At 25.5% G+C, this 21,627-nt stretch overlaps 1 protein-coding gene across 1 annotated transcript in view; it reads left to right on the forward strand.

The window, feature by feature from the left end:
• LOC111636403 (disco-interacting protein 2 homolog C-like) overlaps positions 1-21,627 on the forward strand; it is a 173,766-nt gene that overhangs the window by 144,988 nt on the left and 7,151 nt on the right. The window contains exons 30-41 of the mRNA XM_023381649.1: positions 478-614; positions 1,795-1,875; positions 3,682-3,809; positions 6,216-6,300; positions 6,378-6,476; positions 8,801-8,933; positions 10,342-10,535; positions 12,329-12,494; positions 13,033-13,334; positions 14,748-14,878; positions 18,402-18,493; positions 21,073-21,149. Coding sequence (XP_023237417.1) covers positions 478-614; positions 1,795-1,875; positions 3,682-3,809; positions 6,216-6,300; positions 6,378-6,476; positions 8,801-8,933; positions 10,342-10,535; positions 12,329-12,494; positions 13,033-13,334; positions 14,748-14,878; positions 18,402-18,493; positions 21,073-21,149 — 1,625 coding nt within the window. The remainder of the gene's footprint in view (positions 1-477; positions 615-1,794; positions 1,876-3,681; positions 3,810-6,215; positions 6,301-6,377; positions 6,477-8,800; positions 8,934-10,341; positions 10,536-12,328; positions 12,495-13,032; positions 13,335-14,747; positions 14,879-18,401; positions 18,494-21,072; positions 21,150-21,627) is intronic.

The following is a 21,627-nucleotide window of genomic DNA, read 5'->3' on the forward strand; positions in this document are numbered from 1 at the left end:
GTAAACCATTATTAATAAACAAATCATAAGTCAAATATCTTCTCATATTTTGGGCCATTTCTAAAAGTTTTGAAAATTAATTATCGCTAATTTCAAACTGTAACTATATTTTAGCCATTAATGATTAGTTTTGAATATCTGGAAGAAAAGAATTATGATTTCATTTCAGCCATAGAGAATTCAAGGCAGTTAGTTACTTAGATGATATAACAACATATCTGCACATTATACCAATTGTTCAAATTACTCTTTGAATTATTTTCTTTTAGAGATTTTAAGTGAATTTAATCATTTCTAATTAAGTTGAAAATGAGATGACACCAATGGCTAATTTCTAGTTCCAAATTATAATGATTAACTTTTTAAATTATGGCATTATGACTTTAAAAAAATTAATGATATTTGGTTGTATTTAAATTATTATTGTTTATGAAATTTATTTATCATGTATTGATGAAAATAATTTTTTTTTATTAGCTGTGGTAGCAGTTGTAAAAATCAATGGCCTGCCATATCTATGCAAAACAGATGAGGTGGGTGAAATATGTGTTAGTAGCAATGCAACTGGTTCTTCTTATTGGGGATTACAGGGTCTCACAAACACAGTTTTTAAGGTAATGTTAAACATTTTATTAAAAACACCAAGATGTTATAATCTAATATTAACAATTAATAATTTATAAAAATTATTGTATAAATTCATAATGTTTTTTAATTATAATATAAAATAAAATATAATTAGTTTTGTTATTGTTTCATTTAATAATAATAATTTGTTATTTAAATAATTATAATTAATTATAGAAGCTGTTCTTATTCTTGCATGTTGTTTAATTCTGTTATCTGAAGATGATAAGTTTAACTTATTACAAATACTTGTAAATAAGTTCAACTTTTATATTGTGATAATAAAACAACAGTTATTTTATATATTTATCTTTCCATGGTATTTGTCACTTTTGTAATGTAATTTTATTTTATTACTGAATAAATTATAAATAATACAACAAAGTAAATAGATTTCAATAGTTTTTTTTTTTTAATTTGGCACAAATGTTTTTAATTTTATACATAGAACAGTTCAAAAGTCAGTTAACTGAAATATATATTTTTTTAAAGATTATTTTAAGTACAATTAAAATTGATAACGAACAGTTGTGTGGTATTATTCATAGTTTAATCACTTCAATAAAATTGACTAAATTGCATTTAATAATTATTTCTAACTGGTTTTAATGATTTTTAAAATACATCTTGGTTAACTGAATTTTCAGTCCCTATATATTAGTTAATGTTACACAAGTCTCCAAAAGTTGGAATATAACAAATTAAAACTGCTTGCCATACACAGTCTTCCAGAAAATAATATGTATAGGAATCAAATAAAAACAGAACATTTTCAGTCTCAGGGCCTACATCAAGTGTTAATCATTACAGAGATTCTAAATTTAGAACTTTTTTACAAATATATTTTGTGGACGTCAAAAGAACATATTTGTAAAGAAATGTTCTAAATTTAGAATTTCTGCTAATGTTCTGTAACAATTGACACTTGATGCAGGCTCCTGAAAGAAGCCAAAAACATTCTGTTTTTTATTTGATTCTAATATATTTTGTTTGCTGGAAGACTCTGTGTATATTATGTCATTTTAATTTACTTAATGTTATAATAAATTCTTATTATTTACTATATATATATATATTTCAAGGTACTCATCATATTATATAACTGTCTTTCATGTGTTTCTGTAAATATCAGTTTTGTAATAAATATTAAAATTTTATTTGTTTTAGACACAGCCACTTTATCCAGACGGACATCCCTTCAGTGATCAAGTATTCATTCGTTCAGGATTATTAGGCTTTATGGGACCTGTAAGTTTATAAATTTTTATAATTTACTACTGATTTTCCTTTTTTTTTAATACAAAGTAAATAAATAAAAATAAAATGCTATAAATTTATTTTGAGTTATTCAGAATATATAAACAATTTATAATACCAATAGATTTTCATTATTTCTTACATGTTTCTTCAAATTTATTATTAATGAAAAAACAATTTACATAATCAATGTAACTTTTATGTAGTATATGCACTTATTTCAAATATTTTAATATTTGTATTTATTAGTTATTATTTATAACAGAAATGTTATCATAGTCTTTATATAAAAATAAATTGAGTAACTTTGTGGTTAAATAGCACATCCCATAAAACTATAAAAAATAAATTATTAGCAAGGTTGCGGTCAAAGTTTTCATCTCTAAAATGTGAACGTTGAGCGCTGCTATCTTGTAAGTGTCATTTGACATTCACATTTTAATTAACAAATTTGACGCTCACAATTAACAAATTTGGATTGGTATGTCATCAATCCATCTTCTAAGAAATTTTCACAGTTCAATTAATTAGTGCATGTCCCATAAGTTGTACACCAATATTAATAAAACATTGCATATTAAAGTGTTGGTGAATTGAACACAGTCCTTGGTTTTTTTTTTTTTTTTTCTTTTTTAACTTTCTAATGTGGTTATACCATTTTTCCACCGAGTCCCTTAATTAATTGCTAGAATGAAAATTTACGTTGTAATTGTTACATAAATAAACAAAAGTTATAAAATTATACTTGTAAAGTTTTTCTCAACAAGAAATTGTATTTATTTTCCAATGGAATTGCAAATTCTAAATGAAAATCATTTCAAAAATCTTTCTAACTTGACTTGTATTAATTTAATTGAAAATATTTCACATATTACAACTTTTGCCAATGTGTATACTCTCGTTGGCATCACTTGTAACATTTTTCTTCATCTGTATATTTAAGTTAATAAAATTAACATTGATTTAACGATTCACTATAAGAATTAAATATTTTTCTATTGTCTATATCGTCTTTCAACTTAGTTTGCTACATAAGCTATGCAATTTCATACCAAAAATCAGACATCTCGGAATTTGTGTATTCTATGTACTTATTATTAATGTATTCTAACATGCGAGTTGGACATTTTATCATGTCCTACTTAAGTAATTGGTTGAAATTTGCATTTGTCCACTAAAGATTGTAGCATCTTTCTAATTTTAATTTTTATTATATTAATTTATGTTTTGTTAAAGCTATAAATAAAGTTAATGATTTTTGAAGACTCGTACAAAATTTATATGTAACTTCTTTCTAGAATAATTTGGAAATTCTATTTACTAGAACAAATCCTTAGTCATATTAAATATTTAAGTTTGAATTTGTTTATTTTACAGGTAGCATTAAATGCTTTTATTGTTAAGAAAAAATATATTTCTTTTTCTTTTTTGAAAACAATAACAGTAATCTGTAAATAATTGAAAATAATACTATCATTAGCTGTATTGTGACATAGATGTATTATTAATTACTCATTGGAAATGAAGACAATTGGAATAAGAAAACTTATTTGAGTATTTACTTTTTTCATGTAATGATTTTTAAGCTTTAGCATTAGTCTACGAATCAGGTTTATGAATGTTTATTTTTGTAGATTCATAAAGATAAACAGCACCTTTTAATATATTTTAACAGTGAACTAAATGTAGTTTCATGTGAAATTTACTATTAATTTATTATTTTTCATATATAACTTATCGATTTGATTTTAATATGAAAATAAATTTAAAGAATTTTTTTCTTTTTTTCTTTCTTAGGGAGGTCTTATGTTTGTTTGTGGTACATTAGATGGATTAATGCAAGTGAGTGGTCGAAAACATAACACAGATGATATAATAGCAACCGTCCTTGCTGTGGAACCAATGAAATTTATTTATAGAGGAAGGTAGTTAGAAGAATTTTTATTCATTGTAATTTATGATGCATTTATTTACAGAAAATCTAGTGAATGAATTTTTTTTAAAATTATAACATTATTGAAAAACTTGAAGTAAAACTTATTGGTTTCTATTTTTAATATCCAGTAAAATAGAATTGTATTTATTTTGTGAGAAACTTTCTGATTATTTGAACATTGGTTACTTTTGATTTATCTAATAATTTAGTTTTTTATTTTAATGGTAATATTACATGAATGAAAAGTTCTTTATATTTAATTAGAATTTATTCAAATATATAAGTTAAAAATTTTTATTTGTTTCTACAGAAAAATTTTGAAAATTATATATTAATAAACTTGATGATTAAATTTTACTTAGCAAATGTATTAATAATTTGAATTAATTCCTGGGAAATGCAATATACAAATATTTATAATGCCATATAATGAACAAATTTCAAAATTTTCTGGTAAAATTTCCTTTATTTCTGGCCATTCATGTTGTGGCAGACTATATTGAAAATATTATTGGTTTTGATAAGAGGTTGAGGACACTATCTTCATTAATTATGAATGGTTTTGAATAGACACTAGACAGGTTACCAGATTCTACAATTTCTCAGCAATTGGACTACTTTTGATGAAAATTTACACTTATGTCAATGTTTTAATTTTTTTTTTCTTATTAAAAACATTTTGAGTTTTTATTCCCTATATAAAGATTTATGACATTAAAAGCTAATGCCTGTTAATTAGAAGCCAAAGTTTGAGGCTTAGCATTCCTTTACTTCTTGATAAGCATTTGTGTGAACCTTGACTAATTTCTGGTAACCATGCCTTGAGTACAACACATTGCAGTGCCATTTATAAACAGCATACAGCAAATGTGCAAATAAATTAAACAAATATTATGCATGTTTGGTTTTTCCATGCTTTATTAAATAAGTTTTTCTAAATGCATTTTATACCTGTAGTCATAACTGAACATTTGTAGTTGTTCATATATAGAATTCTTCTTACATCAAACACTCAAAATATTCACCCCCTTCGAATTTGTTAATTTGAAAATTTCCTGTATTAATACGTATGCATAAAAACTTAAGTTTAAACAAGTTTTTTGCTCTATTTAAAAATTACTTTCATTCAGTTTCAGAATCTAGAAATAATTTAAATTGAAATAAAATAACAGCAAAGCATGTGAATAATTTATACAACAATGCTACTAAAGTAAATAAATAAATATTTTAATAGTAAATGACTTACTTTAAGTTATATCTAATAATTTAAAAATATATTAATTAAATTCTATTAATATTAATAAGCCAGAAAGTAATTTTTAAAATGAATTTTTCTGGTTTAAAGAAATAAATTTTGCATTGTTGTAATTTCTAAGATTGAAAAATTCCTTTAGAGATGTTTAAGAATAAGTGTTATTCTGACTTACATAAGACTGAATTTTGTTTTTTATACATGAATGAACAATGAATAGAGGTTTACTACGGAAAAAGCATGCAAAATTAAAATTGTAACACTAGGTTTGTTGTGTGTGTGTGAACTATTACCGATGTGCAGTAACTTTGAAAGCTTTGATGCACATCACATCGTTAGTCACTGATCATGATGTGCATCTGTGTTAGTGAATTGTAGATTGAAGAATTAGCAGCAAAGTTTCTACTTCATGCAATTAGTCACATATGATATATGTTGGAAACTGAAATTCATGTGTATTGGAACCATGGAAAGCAAGAAGTAGACAGTATGTATATACATTTCAGAAATACAGAATTTTTAGATAATATATAAATTTTTAAAGTCTTACTGGTTTAGTTATGTTTAACTATTAAACATGTACTTTTTAGAAGAAACATTTTTTCCCCAGAGGTCTAGTCATTAATTTTTTATTTTTAAAATTCTTAATACTATTTTCTAACTTTTAAGTTTTATGTGAAAAGAATTTAAATTATTCAAATGTTTAGATAACTGTATTCTTCATAAAATAAAGATGTTTTGAAGCTTTAAAAACTTCATATTTGAAAAATTGCATTATTATACTTACGTAGTTACGAATTTATTATTATAAATTAACAAAAGTTAAAGATAACACTCAAACTTTTTAAATTGTAGAGTTCAATAGCACTTACAACAGATTTACAGATTCCTGTATAAATTTATATTATTTTTTTTATTAATTAATTACTAGTATTTTCAGTTTTAAATGATTAAGAAGTATATTTAATAAGTTAATTTTTCAATTTCTTTCCTTATAGGAAAGGTAATAATTGAATTGTGTAATACAGTTTTTATAACTATAACTTTTAATTATTATTTTATAATTACAAGCTAAATATTATTAATTTATGATTTTATTTTACTACTTTAAATTATGTGAATGAAAATTTCCTATTATTACAGAATTGCAGTATTTTCTATTAGAGTTCTTAGAGATGAAAGAATATGTGTAATTGCTGAACAAAGACCTGACTGTACAGAGGAAGAAGTATAAATAAATTTTATTAAAGAAGAATGTTTGATTATTTTAAAATAAAATATTTAATATATAATTTATAATTTCAGAGCTTTCAATGGATGAGCAGAGTTTTACAAGCAGTTGATAGTATACATCAAGTTGGTATCTACTGTTTAGCTCTGGTTCCACCTAATTATTTACCAAAAGTATGTAAATATCTAACAATTAATTAACAGTTTTATACTATTATNACTAAATGAGATTATTTTATTATAATTACATACAGCAGTTTTATACTATTATTAAACTTAATTTTAAATCTTATAGAATAATTACTAATACTTAAATTGGTTTATTTTAGTAGAACACTATTGACATTATAGCAGATCATAGACATAACTATACATTTATTTAGGAATATAAGAATTGGTTGATATTGAAAGATTTTACAAAAATTTTGTATAATGAATTATACTAAATTAGAACAATTTCCATTAAAGGTATTATCAGTAAGTTAACATATTTCATGATAAAATGTTATTGAAGTATGCAATATATTTTGTTATGTCTACAAACATAAAACTACTACCAAAGTTATCACTGTGTGCTAGGATCTAACAGTATGTAATATATACTCAACGGGCACTCAAAAAATTTTGTTGGTCAGAAGAAAATTTCAAAATTAATAAAATGTGATATAAAAATAGGAAAATGTACATCAGACCATACTACATATTTGGTAATTAGAATTGAAAAATAATAATAAAATTTATTGGGATGTACCAAATTTTTATTTTTTTTTAAAAAAAGAGGAGGATTTCTGATTTAAAAATGTTTCTGGAACAATGTGTTATGTCATTACCAAAAATTTTTCTTTTTATATCATTTGCACCATAAATATTTTAAGTATAAATTTCATAATTAACTCTTTAGTGAATTCAAAATGTGATGATTTTATCTTATAAATATTTTGGTCACGAAGTTTCTTTTGTGTCAGTTGCCATAAAAATATTTTAAATTTGAGATATAAAATTACTTTTGTAATAACCATTTGTTGTTGGACTAATTTTTCTTTACTATCATTCCTACATTTAGGCAATGATTGCTATAAAACAATGTTAAATACTGTTTTATAACAACTATAGCAAATATTTGTACTAAATAAAAGCTGAATTATCTTTTCAGCCATCTTGATATTGTTACCTATAAGTAATTATGAAATAAAATAAAGAAGCATAATCTAAATGTAAGAAAAAGCGGCTGAACAAGAATTTGACGATTAGCTGGATTAAAAATCTTTCTTGTTGATTATGAAGCAAAAATTAGTTAAATGATAGATATTACAGAAGGGATTAAATTTGTAAATTAGATAATTGTTGTTGAACAATTAAATTTTTCTTTTATTAAGTTCTCAAATTAAGAATTTTTTGGTTGAGTTATTAGAGAATAAAATTTGTTTGTCAGGTAGCATCGTGTATGTTGTATGATTGAATATATTTAATAATTTTTGTTGTTATGAATATTTTATGAATATTAACTGATAATTTTAATTTCACTTCATTGACAACAATTTTATCAAGTATAACCATTCTAAATACAATTATTAGACATATTCACAAATGTCTGATATAATCTTGTGAATCATAATCATTTTGTTATTTTAAATATAAATTATTTATAAATTTAAGTACTCTGTTTAATTTATTTTTCTTTAATAGTATACAGTAGAGCATCGATTAACCGAAACAATTCGGGACTGGGGTTGTTCGGATAACTGATCATTTATAAAAAAATATATTAAACATAAAACTGTACTATATATAATTTGTATCACACATCTTACAAATACATACCTTACATAATTAGTACATTAAACTAGGCCTACAGTTCGGTTTGGCAGGGAGGGGAATAGTGCTGCAACATCACAGCCCTAGTGGAAATTTTGAATTTGCCGACTGGAACACTTTCGGTCAACTGATGTTTCGGTTGATCGGTATTCAGATAATCGATGCTCTGTTGCAGTGTTTTTCAACCTTCTTGAATACACAACCCCTTTACAAGTTAAAAAATTCTGGTGAACCCCCAGGGCCATATTAAAACTATATCAGTGATTTTAAAAACAACATATTTAATTTTCTTTCTTTAAATATCAATCAAAAAACCAATTGTACTGTAAAATAAACAGGCACAGCCTTCTCTCTGAAATTCTAGTTTTTTTTTATTGTAGTGTAGGACCTGCAAACACTTGTCTTTCTCTTTAACCCATGACCCTCCCATTTTAAGGCTTTGCTCTGGGGGGTCACCACCCATAGGTTGAAAAACACTGCTTCTATTGTATAGTAAAAATTGCAATACCTTTCTGGAAATTCTTTGTAGCATTTTTTTATTTTATTATTTTTAGTTCATTATTGAATAGCATTAAATAAATTTATAATTTAAATAATTATTTTATGATATTTTTAATTCATATAATAAATAATTTAAAATATTTTATTGTTTGTTTATAAAGTTTAATTATTTATATAAACAGACCCCATTAGGAGGAATACATCTTTCTGAAACTAAGCATAGGTTTCTGGAAGGCAGTCTTCATCCAGCCAATGTATTAATGTGTCCACACACTTGTGTTACAAACCTGCCAAAACCAAGGGAAGTACATCCAGGTAAAAATATGAATTAATTAACAAGATATTAATAATTTCAAAATAGTGATAAATTATGTAAAATTAGTTAAATATCACAGTTTAAAGAATATATGTTAAAATTTTGATATTGAGTTATAAAAATTTGGAAGTGTTCCAGGGATGAAATAAGTTATGTAAACCAAACATGCTGTATTTATCAGTTGTTATTTAACTAACTAATTTTATACTATTTTAACTATTTTGAATTTTGCATTAATCTAATAATGCATTAAAACTAAATAACAGTAAACTATTTTATTGTAGGTATACAAGTATTTTAATGCAATGTTGAAAATAAAAAAATAAAATTAAAAAATATTCTACTGTAATGAATGGCACAAAAGAAATATTTTGCAAAAGATTGCTCAGTTTCAAGAAATCTTTACACTTTTTAATCATGTAAAATTTACAATTTCAAAGTCTTCAATTTAACTTTCTTCAATTGGCTTAATATTAAAAACTTAGAGATGAAATTTTTTGATTGGTTTTGAAATAATACCATGTGGAGAAACCATTTCCTTAAATTAAATGTAAATATAGAGAGAACATTTTCAATGACATGAATGAAAATGTGTCTATAGAAGAAAAAGATTGAAAATATAATTTTAACTAAAATGGTATTCATTGCACAATTCATTCAGATTTGTGGAAATAGTAGAAACAGCTTTAACAATGTTTGGTTTAACATATAATTGTAAACAATTGTTCTCATTAATAAATTTTATTAAATCAAATAGCAGAAATCATTTCAATACAGCTTTGATTGCTGTACATATTAAATTAAAAGTGAGCTTTTATAAATTTAAAATTACTAATTTATCACCAAGCCAATGATGATAAAATTTTTATTTTCAATAAGAATCTTTGTCATCATTGGCTTTGTATAAGTAAAACATTTGGTAACTTTTTATTTATACTTCTGTATGCTTACATATTTATATTAAAAATTATTGCAGTAAGAAAATATTTTTATAATAATTTATTCTTATTGCGACGTGTGAAGTGCATTTATTAAATTTCATAGTGTGTTTGACACTTGTGTCAATACTGTCTTTTAGTAATTCTTCTTCATGATATCTTTACCATTTTGAATTAAAATGATAAATATGGTTAAATTATCATCTTGAAATATATTACTTGTTGTTTAATACAAAGTAAAAAAAGATATTTTAAGATTAAAGCCAAATGATTGATAGATTATATCAGGCTATATTAATGCTATTATTTACTACTGTTAAATAATTTGGCCTACCTCAAGGTTAAATTACTAATAATAACATTAATTATAGCCTGATATAATCTAGCAATCATTTGGCATTAATCTTTTTTGTAAATGGATATTTATTTATTATTTGTAAATGTGTAAATTAAAAATTACTTGTTTCAGAAGTTGGACCAGCCTCAGTTATGGTAGGAAATATGGTACAAGGAGTTCGTTTAGCTTCTGCCCAGGGACGAGATGTTGGCATTGTTGACGATGATAGTGATACAGCCCGAAAATATCAGTTTATTTCTGAAATACTTAAATGGCGTGCAACAACGACAGGAGACCATACTGTTTTTACGCTGTTAAATTCAAAGGTACTTGAAGCTTTTTTTAAAAATAAATTACAACATATTATTTCTAAATATGCCGGATTATTTATCAGGCTATATTAATGCTAATTTTATAATTAGATATATAGCCCAATAAATAATCCAGCAAATCATTTGGCAATACTAATTGAACCAAGTTCAGTCGAGTCCGCATAAGTCGACACCCCAAGGATAAGTGGAAATATGTTCAGTTATCCAATATGACGACTAAGTTTTAAAAAAACCACAAAACTACATTTATGAAAATACAGTAGTTCTTTATACAGTACATGCAATGTATCTCTGACATTCCATCACTGGCAGTAAAGTTGATTTCTACTCCAAGTACCTCAGTGATTTCCATCGCTTTTTGTTGCAGTATCAGCCCTGAAACAGGAAGATTCAATGAATAAATTTGCTTTAGCCAACGTACCAGAGCTTCTTTGTACAGCAACTTTCTCTGGCGTTTTTGAGACAGCCATGATGAAGATCCAAGAAAAAGTTTCTTAATTTCCTTTTTTTTTCTTCAGGATTCCCAACAATGTTGTTCTTGGAAGGTTTTTTTGTTTTACAAATTTGGCTTGCAAAGTTTTCTTACATACAGATTTAGACACAAGTTTATATTTTTCCTTCAGCATAAGTGTTGTTAGCTTTCCAACACTCATTTCTATCAGAAATGTGAAACACGTGCTACAAATAACACAAGACATGAGAAAATGCAAAATCAGACAAATAAAATATCTGTAAGGTTCATGTAGGCCAAAGTTTTTTAGCTTTCCATTATTGGTAGAATTACATTTAGACTTATTAAAACCATGTGTAATCAAAAAATTGTCATGAAAATGCCATTCCTTACATTGTGTATACATATAATTTATTTTATTAATAAGGAAAATTAAATGCGAATTCAAATTATTATAGTATATATATTTTGAAAATGACTGCAGGTCAGATTATACATCAGGTGTGGCCAAACTTTTATCCCTTATCCCTTAGGGGCTACTTTTTTGGTAAAATGTAGTCTGCGGGCAACTATGAATATGGGCAAACAATTTTAGGATTTTTATATGCGCATGCGTTAACATTCATTTGCATTGTTTATCTGGATAAATACAAACAGTATTTATCCAGATAAACAATTGCACAGGGTACGTTGCACAGACAATCTATTATTGTAAGAATAAATTATCGAATTAAGATTTTTAAACATTAATTTAAGTGAAAGCAAATTGTTCAACTTTAGCTTCACGGGCTACTTTCAAAACCTTTGCGGTCGACCGCGGTCTACGTGTTGGCCATCCCTGTTATACATGTTTAAATGCCAGAATTGTCTAGTGGGTTTTTGGATGTCCATCCATGATTTTCATTTTGTAATCTGTTCATCATTAAATTAAATAAAATTACTATAATTTTATGTGGATAACTATTGGTGACATATATGTTACAAAAAATGTCTAGAATGGAAATAATTTTCACATAACCTAGATCATTATAATCCCTGTGACTCTGAAGCAGTTATGGAAAGCATGACAGTTAAAGACATGCTATTTATAAGGTATTATATATATATATATATATAACCAAGCCTGAAATTTGACTATCTATTAACAATTAATATAAAATAAATTTTTAGAAAGGAATGAAGTTAGATTGCTATCTTGTACTAATATTAATTAATAATTACAATAATTTTTTAATTAAATTTAATAATTTATTTACTGATTATTAAATCATTAATTTCAATCATTATAAATATTTTACATATTTATGATAAATACATAAAATATTTCTTTTAACAGGGTAATAATGCTGCCTCATTAACTTGTTCTCAGTTACATAAAAGAGCAGAGAGAGTAGGTTGTTTATTATTAGAAAAAGGAAAATTAAATACAGGAGATCATGTAGCCTTGATTTATCCTCCTGGTATTGATCTGATCTGTGCCTTCTATGGTTGCCTATATGTTGGTATGTATTATTTTATGAATGAATTTTTATTGCTTTTTTGATGATGATGTATGAACATTTTGATTAAAATTAACCTTTGTTAAATTCTGTTAAGATTATATTAATTTTTTTAACTAATATAAATTGTCTGTTTTTTTTCAAGACATATATTTGACTATAAACTAAATGAGATTATTTTATTATAATTACATACAGGAAACGTCTGAGGATAAAAGATTTATATCCCAAAAGAAAAAAATAGCCTAAAAAAATTTAAAAAATATAAACAAGATACAATAATAATTATGAATATTTTTACAAAGTATTTTTTATATTTTGAATAATTAAGGTGAAGCATATACTCTATAATAATCAAACTAATAACACTACATGATGAAAAATTAAATATACATGGAATGGAAGTGAATGAAAAAAATCTTTATGATTAGATTTGAATTCTTATTGTTGTATATTCCAATTATTTTTACTAGATAAATTACAAAGACACTTGTTGATTCTTCCTTTATAAAATTTAAATAGATATTAATTATAATTATAGGTGTTGTTCCTGTAACAATAAGACCACCTCATCCACAGAATCTCCAAACAACACTACCAACAGTAAGAATGATTGTTGATGTGAGTAGATCTGTTCTAATTCTTTCAACTGCACCTGTGATTAAGTTGCTCAAGTCAAAAGAAGCAGGAAATGTGGTGGATATTAAATCATGGCCTTTAACTATGGAAACTGATGATTTGCCTAAAAAGAAACTTGCAAGCATTTATCGAGCACCTACTCCAGAAATGATTGCTTATTTAGACTTCAGTGTCAGTACAACAGGGATGTTAGCAGGAATAAAAGTAAGTAATAAGTTGAAACTATAAAATAAATACTATATTATTTACTTAGTGTATTTATTTAATTAAATAAAATATTCAGTTATTTTACTAAAGTTTGAAACTATTAATTTAATGTTGATGTCACAAATTTCTCTAATACAAAAAATATTTGTCACTGTTTATATTAATTATTATGATGTGTTTATCTAAATAAAACAAAAAAAAGACTCAAAAGTAAAACTTAACAAAATGCTAAGGCTTTATTTCTGGTTCAAAGCTGTATGAAAATATTGAAAAAGTAAATTACATAAATTGTTCTTGATCAAGTTGAATTAGTAGTAGTAGTCTTTTTATATATTGTATATAAACTCTTTCTGTCCTGTGGGCACTAAGAGGGCCTTTTTATCAGGCCCAGAATGGGGTGGTGCCATCATTTCTGGGTTGGACTACTACTTGAAAAATTTCTAGGAATTTTTAACCTGACCAGATTTATTTCCAGATCTTTAGAGCAGTAGGATAATACCTTAACTATTCAATCATCCAGCTGCAATTTTAGTAGCCAGAGATTCAATTTATATGTAAAAGAGAAAAGGCTTTCTTGTGATTAGAATTAATTTATAATTATAGATCTCTCCCATTCATTTTCTGTGCATCATTCCACACATTAATTATTTTTATTATTGAATATTATATTGAACTTGTATTTTGAAAACTAATAATTTTACGAAATTTTGTAGTTTAAAAAATAATTTACAAAAGTAATTAAAAAAACACAAAAGCTTTATTTGTTTGTCCATATCGCACCTTGGGAATAACAGTCTAACAGCAAAGTTGATGTTTTCTTGTAGATTCTTGTCCATTTAAGTATGTAAAGCATGTAAAATAACTTATCTTTTGGTGATGGCATAATTAAAAAATATATATAAATGGTAATAAAAATAACCAGGACAAGAATTTTGTGGATTTTTTAAAATATAATTGTCATTCTGTCTATTTTTATTAAGATTTTATAGCTTTTCATTTTAGTTCTCTGGAAATGGACTTCCTTTATAAAATGCTTAGGATGGATAGGATGTTAATCCTATTGTTCAACTATCAGACATATTTTTAAGAATGTACAAAATTTAGGACTAATATTTTTTAGGAGAAACTTCAAAAGTATTAAATGTTTAGCCAATAAATATTTTTGATTTCTAGAATTTAAGTTGTCTAATATACGATAATATATTTAGTATCTTTAAAATTACTGTTACTAAAGCTTATTTATTATATCATTTAAGATTATTAAAGATTTTAATACAATAAATAAACTTGTTTGATTGTCTTATCGATTGATGAATAAATAATGAAAAGTATTTTTCATTTATTGTTAAAACTATTATGTCATTTATTATTTTATGTAAAAAATCATAAATTTTATTTAATTTGAAACAGGTATCTCATACTGCTGCAACTTCTTTGTGTCGGAGTATGAAATTAGCATGTGAGTTATATCCTTCGAGACATATAGCTTTATGTTTGGATCCTTATTGTGGCTTAGGATTTGTTTTGTGGTGCTTAAATAGGTAAATTTGTTTTTAATCTCTTTAAAAATATAAAAATTAATTTGACATAATTTCTACATAATAATTGTATAATCTTTTCATTTTACACTAATAATTAAAAATTTATTTATTTTCTGTCTTGTAAGATGCATTCTACTTTAGTAAAAATTATTAGAAAAAAGATATTTTCAATAACTTAAGATATGAAAATCTAAAGCACATTACAGAAAGTCATCTGGATGGGCTTTTTAGCAAGAGCTTTTGACTTGATATTAGTGAATGCTAGAAAATGATTAGACTGACAATGACTATTTTGTATTGCCTTTATAATGTTTATTCTAACAAAAATTTGAGATAAATTTGGCTGAAATTATTAGTTAGTGATTGCAGCAAGAGAAACAAATGACAAGTAGATTGATTGTATTATGAATATGTAGTTTTTTCAGATTGATGGTCATTTTATATATAAGAATTATTTTCTCATTTGTGTTCTTAGTAACTTATAATTGTGTATATTTCTGGTTGTTCTTATACCACGGTACTAAAATTAGGATAATTAGGTTTTCATCATATGCTCCTAGCTTCATTTTTCTCAGACCTAATCTAATGTATTCATTTTATTATATACAGAGTAATTTTTTTCCTCATTTTTTTTTTGTGCATCTTATAAGATGGGAAATTTATCCTGGCAGAAATATGCATTTCTGTTTGTTAATATAAAGTTATATATACATTGAAAATTCAATTTATTGGAATAATGCTTTCATGAAAACATTTTTCAATTTCTGTGGTCTTAAACTATGGAAATTAAATGCACATTAATCATTCCTAAATTAATTGTTTTTCCATATCTATTGGTCAGAATTTTTAGTCCTGAAGAATGAAGAATGTTAATCTCAGATTGCTCTTTCTTAAAAGTGATCACATTACACACAAATATTGGTATGCATTGATATTAGCAACATCAGTTAATGTTTTTGGAATGTGATATAGCAAGTAGTGGTTCAAACTGTGTGCAATTATTAGCTGTGTGATCTTGCATGCATCTTACATATCAGACAATGGCTCTGTAGTTTATTACAAGTGTCATAAACTACAAAGTAAGGTTAGTGGTGGTGAAGAAAGACTAGGCAAACATCATAAATATTGAAAGTTTATTGTTCAGCAGTTTCAAAAAGAAAAATTGTATTAAATAAATGAAGTTTAAGATCAATGACTTTTAAAAAAGAAATAAAACAAAGTCCTACATCATCTATTGGTTTCTTATACCCATAGTTATTTTAGGTCTCTCAAAAAAATGAGTCTAGATTTCACTGTACATGCAGAAATTATACAAAGACTATATTGACATATATTTTTTAATAAAACAAAGAAACTGTTCCAATTTACAGTATAATGTGATAATATTTTAATATAGTTTAATAGTATTACTACTAAATGCAATTTCTAAATTCAGATTAGTCTCATTAAAAATGCAAAAAAATATTTAAATAAGTTAAAGAAGTAAGACAACACAAACACTAGACTCTGGCCATACCTTCACAAAGGAGTGCTTGATTACTGAATGTATATAGGTCTAAAGGCAATGGATGACATGACCTATTGTCATTCATTACTGATTATTTTCAGAGGCAGGTGGGCAAATAATAGGGTATATTAAAATGCAGTGCTGTACACAGAAATGATATCTGAGTAAACAATAAAACAGATGTGTGACATGATTAACATTTTCTTGAAAATGGAAGTGCATAGGCAATCACAACTGAATTGAACCAAAGGATGTCCATTTTTAAAATATTTCTGAAGAGATGAAAATGTTTCTTCATGAAAAATTTAAACAGCTGGCGACTTGAAAGTAAGCGTTTTATATAGATAATAATATTGAGCCAGAAATAAATGAGATAATATTTGAAAGTACAGTGGAACCTCGGTATACGACCTTAATCCATTACTGATGTTTGGACTTATACCAAATTGGACGTATATCAAACCAACCTTTCCCATAAGAAGTAATGTAAAAATGATTAATCCGTTCTTGTGTAAAAAAAATGGCTGGCTTTAAACACCTCACTTTCCTGGCTAGTTCCTGCTTGATTTTTCGTGAGATCAACGTGTATCTTTTTAGCTTTCTCGCAAATAATTTCTTTCATTACGCTGTCTCCAGCACTGTTTTTCAGTTATCCAAAGCAAAAGCAATTTCTCGACGTGATACTAATGTCTTCAATCTCTGTTTAGAAATTGATTTAACCCCTTTCACAACATTAGCAGATTTAATAATGTCTTTATTTTTTGCGATTGTCCATATTGTCATTCTCGGAATATGGTAGGCAACAGTTAAAATCTCGAACACGCGTGCCACCTTTGTATTTCTCAACAATCTCTTTTATCAGTTCCATTGTAATTCTAGTCATTTTTTTAGTTTTCTGTCGCTTTTCATTTGCCTTTTTGCGATTCGTGAGTAATAAAAATAATAAAATTTTACTTACGAATTAAAATCAGAAGAAATTTAACAAAATTATAAACCGTTGCACCGTGAACGTCTAATCTGGTCTAGTACATCAATAGTGCTACTTGTTCATTGATGGCGCGTATAATTGAATTATGTCGTATACCGAACAAAAGTCGTATATTGAGCAAAATTTGTTTCATCCAAACAGGACGTATTCTGAATTGGACGTATTCTAAAGCAGACGTATACCGAGGTACCACTGTATTTCCATTGTGACAATCACTCTTTAAACTTAGAGAAATTGATGATGAGGATTTACTAGAATTGTATTATGAGTTCAAACTTATATATTATTTCATGAATATTGTTGCAGTGTATAAGATGTCATTTATGAGAAAAGTAAAGAACAAATTTCTTTTTCCAACTTCTGTTCAAATAATATGATGTTCCTGGGTCAAGCAGGTTTTTCAAAGCTAAACAAATAGAATTACTTTGCAGTTAAAAATGCAAAACAATTTTGTTTCATTTATAGTATTCTGTTAACTGAAGATGAAGTAGATCAAAGCTGAAAATATTTCTAATTAAATACTTTTCTTAACTTTAAATTAAGCAAATTTTTCATTGTTATTATTATTATTGATAGAATGTTTTAAAGAAAGTTATTTTTTTGTAAATAATCAATTTAAAACATGAAAAAATATTAAGCAATTTTTAAACAGGGTTAAATGAAATAAGTGTAGACAAATAAGAGTTTTTAGAAAAAGAAATGAAATCATTAAGTAAAATAAAAACAGAAGGTTTAAAAATAAAATAAGATGTTTTGTTTTTACATATACATTAATCAACAGCAAACAAACAATGTTATTTTACTCTATACTGTGCTTAATTGTGGGATTTCTTTCTATAAAGTTACTATGATTAGTTAACAAAGAATTTAAACTGAGAGAGAAATTAATTTCTGATCTTTTTAAAGCCCTTATTAAAATTTATAATATGAATAAGTTTCTAACTTTTTTCATCTTTTATGTAGAATATTTTTAAGATTTTATTTTGAAAAAATTAATTTTATTGTTAATATAAAATATTATATTCTAGTGTATATTCTGGTCATCATTCTATTTTAATACCACCGTCAGAAGTAGAGATAAATCCAGCATTATGGTTGTCCACTGTCAGTCAATATAAAGGTACACTTGTCATAATTATTTTCAAATGTGTTATATATGTTTAGTATTGCTGTCATTTCAAAAACCATGCTATTTATGCCATATTAATCTAAATAAGATTTTAAATAAAATTAATGATTGCATATTAGTAATATCTTTTATTAAAATCAAATCAAATAAAAACATTTAACTTGAGTCATATTTATTTTTGAGTTTTATGTTTGAATATTCAAGTTATTTTTATTATAATTGATTATATGGTATTTACGTTATCAAAAAGTATTTATAATAAAATATTGTCCTTAAATTATAAAGAATATTTATCACAAAAAATGTTTTCAATTGACTTTTTTCAGGCATTAACAATAATTTTGTTCAAACAATTCAAATTATTTAAATACCATTTCAAAGTTTTATTATTATTTTTTTAAATTCGAAAAATTTCAATTTAAATTTTTATTTTATTAGAATTATTTTGGAATATCGTTCACTAAAAAAATTGTTAGGGTAAAATGTTAAATTAAACTCAAACATTTTTATATAAGTAATCCATTTTCTCTTTAAAACATAAGGTTTTGTGCATAAACCATTAAAATCTCAAAAAAATTAGAAGTCTGTTTTCTTACTTAATTAATTTTTAATACCAAGCTTACTGTACTACAGTTAAGGATATACCAAATGAAGTAAGATTATTTTAGAGGATATTATGATCAGTCTTGTCATATACTTGTTTCAAGTCCCATAAATGATCAAAAAGTTTTCTTCTTTTTCTGACTCAATTTATTTAAAAATAAACACGTTATAATCAGTATCTCTTCCTGATATAAAAGTACCAGGATACATTGACAAAACTTTGTATTTGGGAAGACATTTTTTGAAGTCTATCTGATAATATTGCACTAAAGATTTGACGGGTTACATTCATTAAAGAGATTGGTTCATAATTAAGTGGATTACTTTGGGTCTCAGCTTTTATATATCATCTTAAGCACATCCTCATTCCAGGAATCAGGAATAGCATTGATGTCTTAATTTTATTGATTTAAACATTTTGGCTAAAGTTTTTTGTGATAAAACCTTTATACATTTCATTTATTTTCCATCAGGACCTGGAACCTTCCCTGATTTAAGTTTCAAAATTGTTTCATTCAATTTTTAAATTCAATTTCTGGCTCAAGTAAGGGATCAAAAACTTGAATTGTTTAATCCACCAAGCTCAAAGTACCTGCTACAGCATGTTTTCAAGAACTAAGTCCATATTCTACAGTCTATTGTATCTGGAGAAACTTTCCTTTCCCTACCATACCTATTGACTTATTCTAAAATTGTCAGGTGCCTTCATCAGCAAATAATTTCTCTTATTTTGGTCCACAATAGTTTCTTTGCAGAACATAACAATAAGAATTTTCATTTCTGTTGAAAACATTTCCTTAATGCCTTTTTTTACGTTCAAGATCAAGCTAATTTTTCCCACTTACTTATAAGTTAGTACTACTGTCTTGCAATAACTTCCATTGTTTTCAGTTGCCTGAGTTTATTACACTCTAATATTAATTTCATTTTTTACTTTCAATTTTCAAAGCATCTCATTAACTCTTTCTCTTTTTTTAATTTTTATATAAATCTTACATTTTTACACAACTCATCAAATTAACTAATTCTATGATATTTTTTATTTATATTATTTTTTTTTGGCCAAAGATGAGAAAAGACCTTACCTTTTTCTCACCAACTTAAATTCAATGAAAAATCAAACCAGTTACATCTAACTCTTAGCAAATGCTTACTAATTATTGCACCTCAATATTGCTTTTGTTTAATTATAATTTCAAAAAGTAACTACATCTTTATCATTAGATGTTGAATGTCTCTTCAGTTCTGCTAAAACTAAATTATTCTTTCTTGTTTTTATTTTCTTGTCTGTCTCTTTTATACAAAACCAACTTTAATTTCTCTTTTAACTTATCTCTTTCTTCTATACCAATTTGAATGGCTTTCTCAACTTTTTTTATTTCTTATCTCATGATCTTGAAAACCTTTACTTAGTTCGTCAGTTTTTTTCTAGTGATGACAAAAAAGAAAGTACTCTTTTAAATTTTTCTATTAAATGTGTTTTTTCATTCAACAAATCAATCACTCAATTGTTTTTTTGTGATAAACTTTGTAAGTAGTCTTTTAATTGGGATGGTTCGGGCATTGGTTTAATGGGTGATTGCTCTCTCTTATCAACATATTCACTGAAATGATATTGAGGTGTTCTCATTTGAGAATGGGAAAGTGAACCTGGATTAATTTCTTTTCCACTTACTATTAATAGGTAGTATATTACAACTCCATGCATATAACCAGATAAAGATATCAAACCTATATTTAATATTTTCAGGGAAAGTTGATAGCCCTAGAAAGACACTCACCAGCTTCTTTATTTTGTATTAATATAAATATATTAAAATAGTTTATTAGAGTGTTAATGTAACAAATATCTTCTGTATAAAATGCAAATATAACATTAAACAATGAAAATATTTTTATACTTTCAGCAATTTTTTTTTACTAGATCAAGAATATTCTAAATAAAATATTTTTTTTATATATTTTAGTGCGGGACACTTTTTGTTCCTATGGAGTAATGGATCTTTGTACTAAAGGATTGGGTTCATCAATAGGACATTTAAAGGTATTTTTAAATTTAAATATATATAAAATTATAAATCATACTGTATTTACTAATTATTTTAATGCTTATATTATATATAGAAATATATGGAATTTTTTAATCTGAAAACAGCAGTTTTTAAAATTGAATTGTGAATAATAAATTAACAAATGATGAGTACTCTGTATACTCAGTATTCATCATTTGTTAATTATACACATCAATCATCAAACGCTCGTACAAGGCTGTCCATAACTTACGTCTGCATTTTTTTTTTCTTTTGAAGATTTTACTCCCCCTCCCCATTGTCCAAGTTTCCCCTCTTCAGATATCCAACAAAACAACCTCCCTTAAAATTTTTATCACTTACGAATACAGTAATATGAAATGTGTAAATAGTGTAGATGTCCTTTATAGACAACCCTATCATAAANAATAAAATAAAATACCAATATAGCCCTATCGTTGAAAAAATTCGCTTATTTTTGCTCACCTCGAG

Source organism: Centruroides sculpturatus, unplaced genomic scaffold (genome assembly GCF_000671375.1).
Source record: "Centruroides sculpturatus isolate CEXI.00-Female unplaced genomic scaffold, Cexi_2.0 scaffold1062, whole genome shotgun sequence".
Classification (NCBI taxonomy): domain Eukaryota; kingdom Metazoa; phylum Arthropoda; class Arachnida; order Scorpiones; family Buthidae; genus Centruroides; species Centruroides sculpturatus.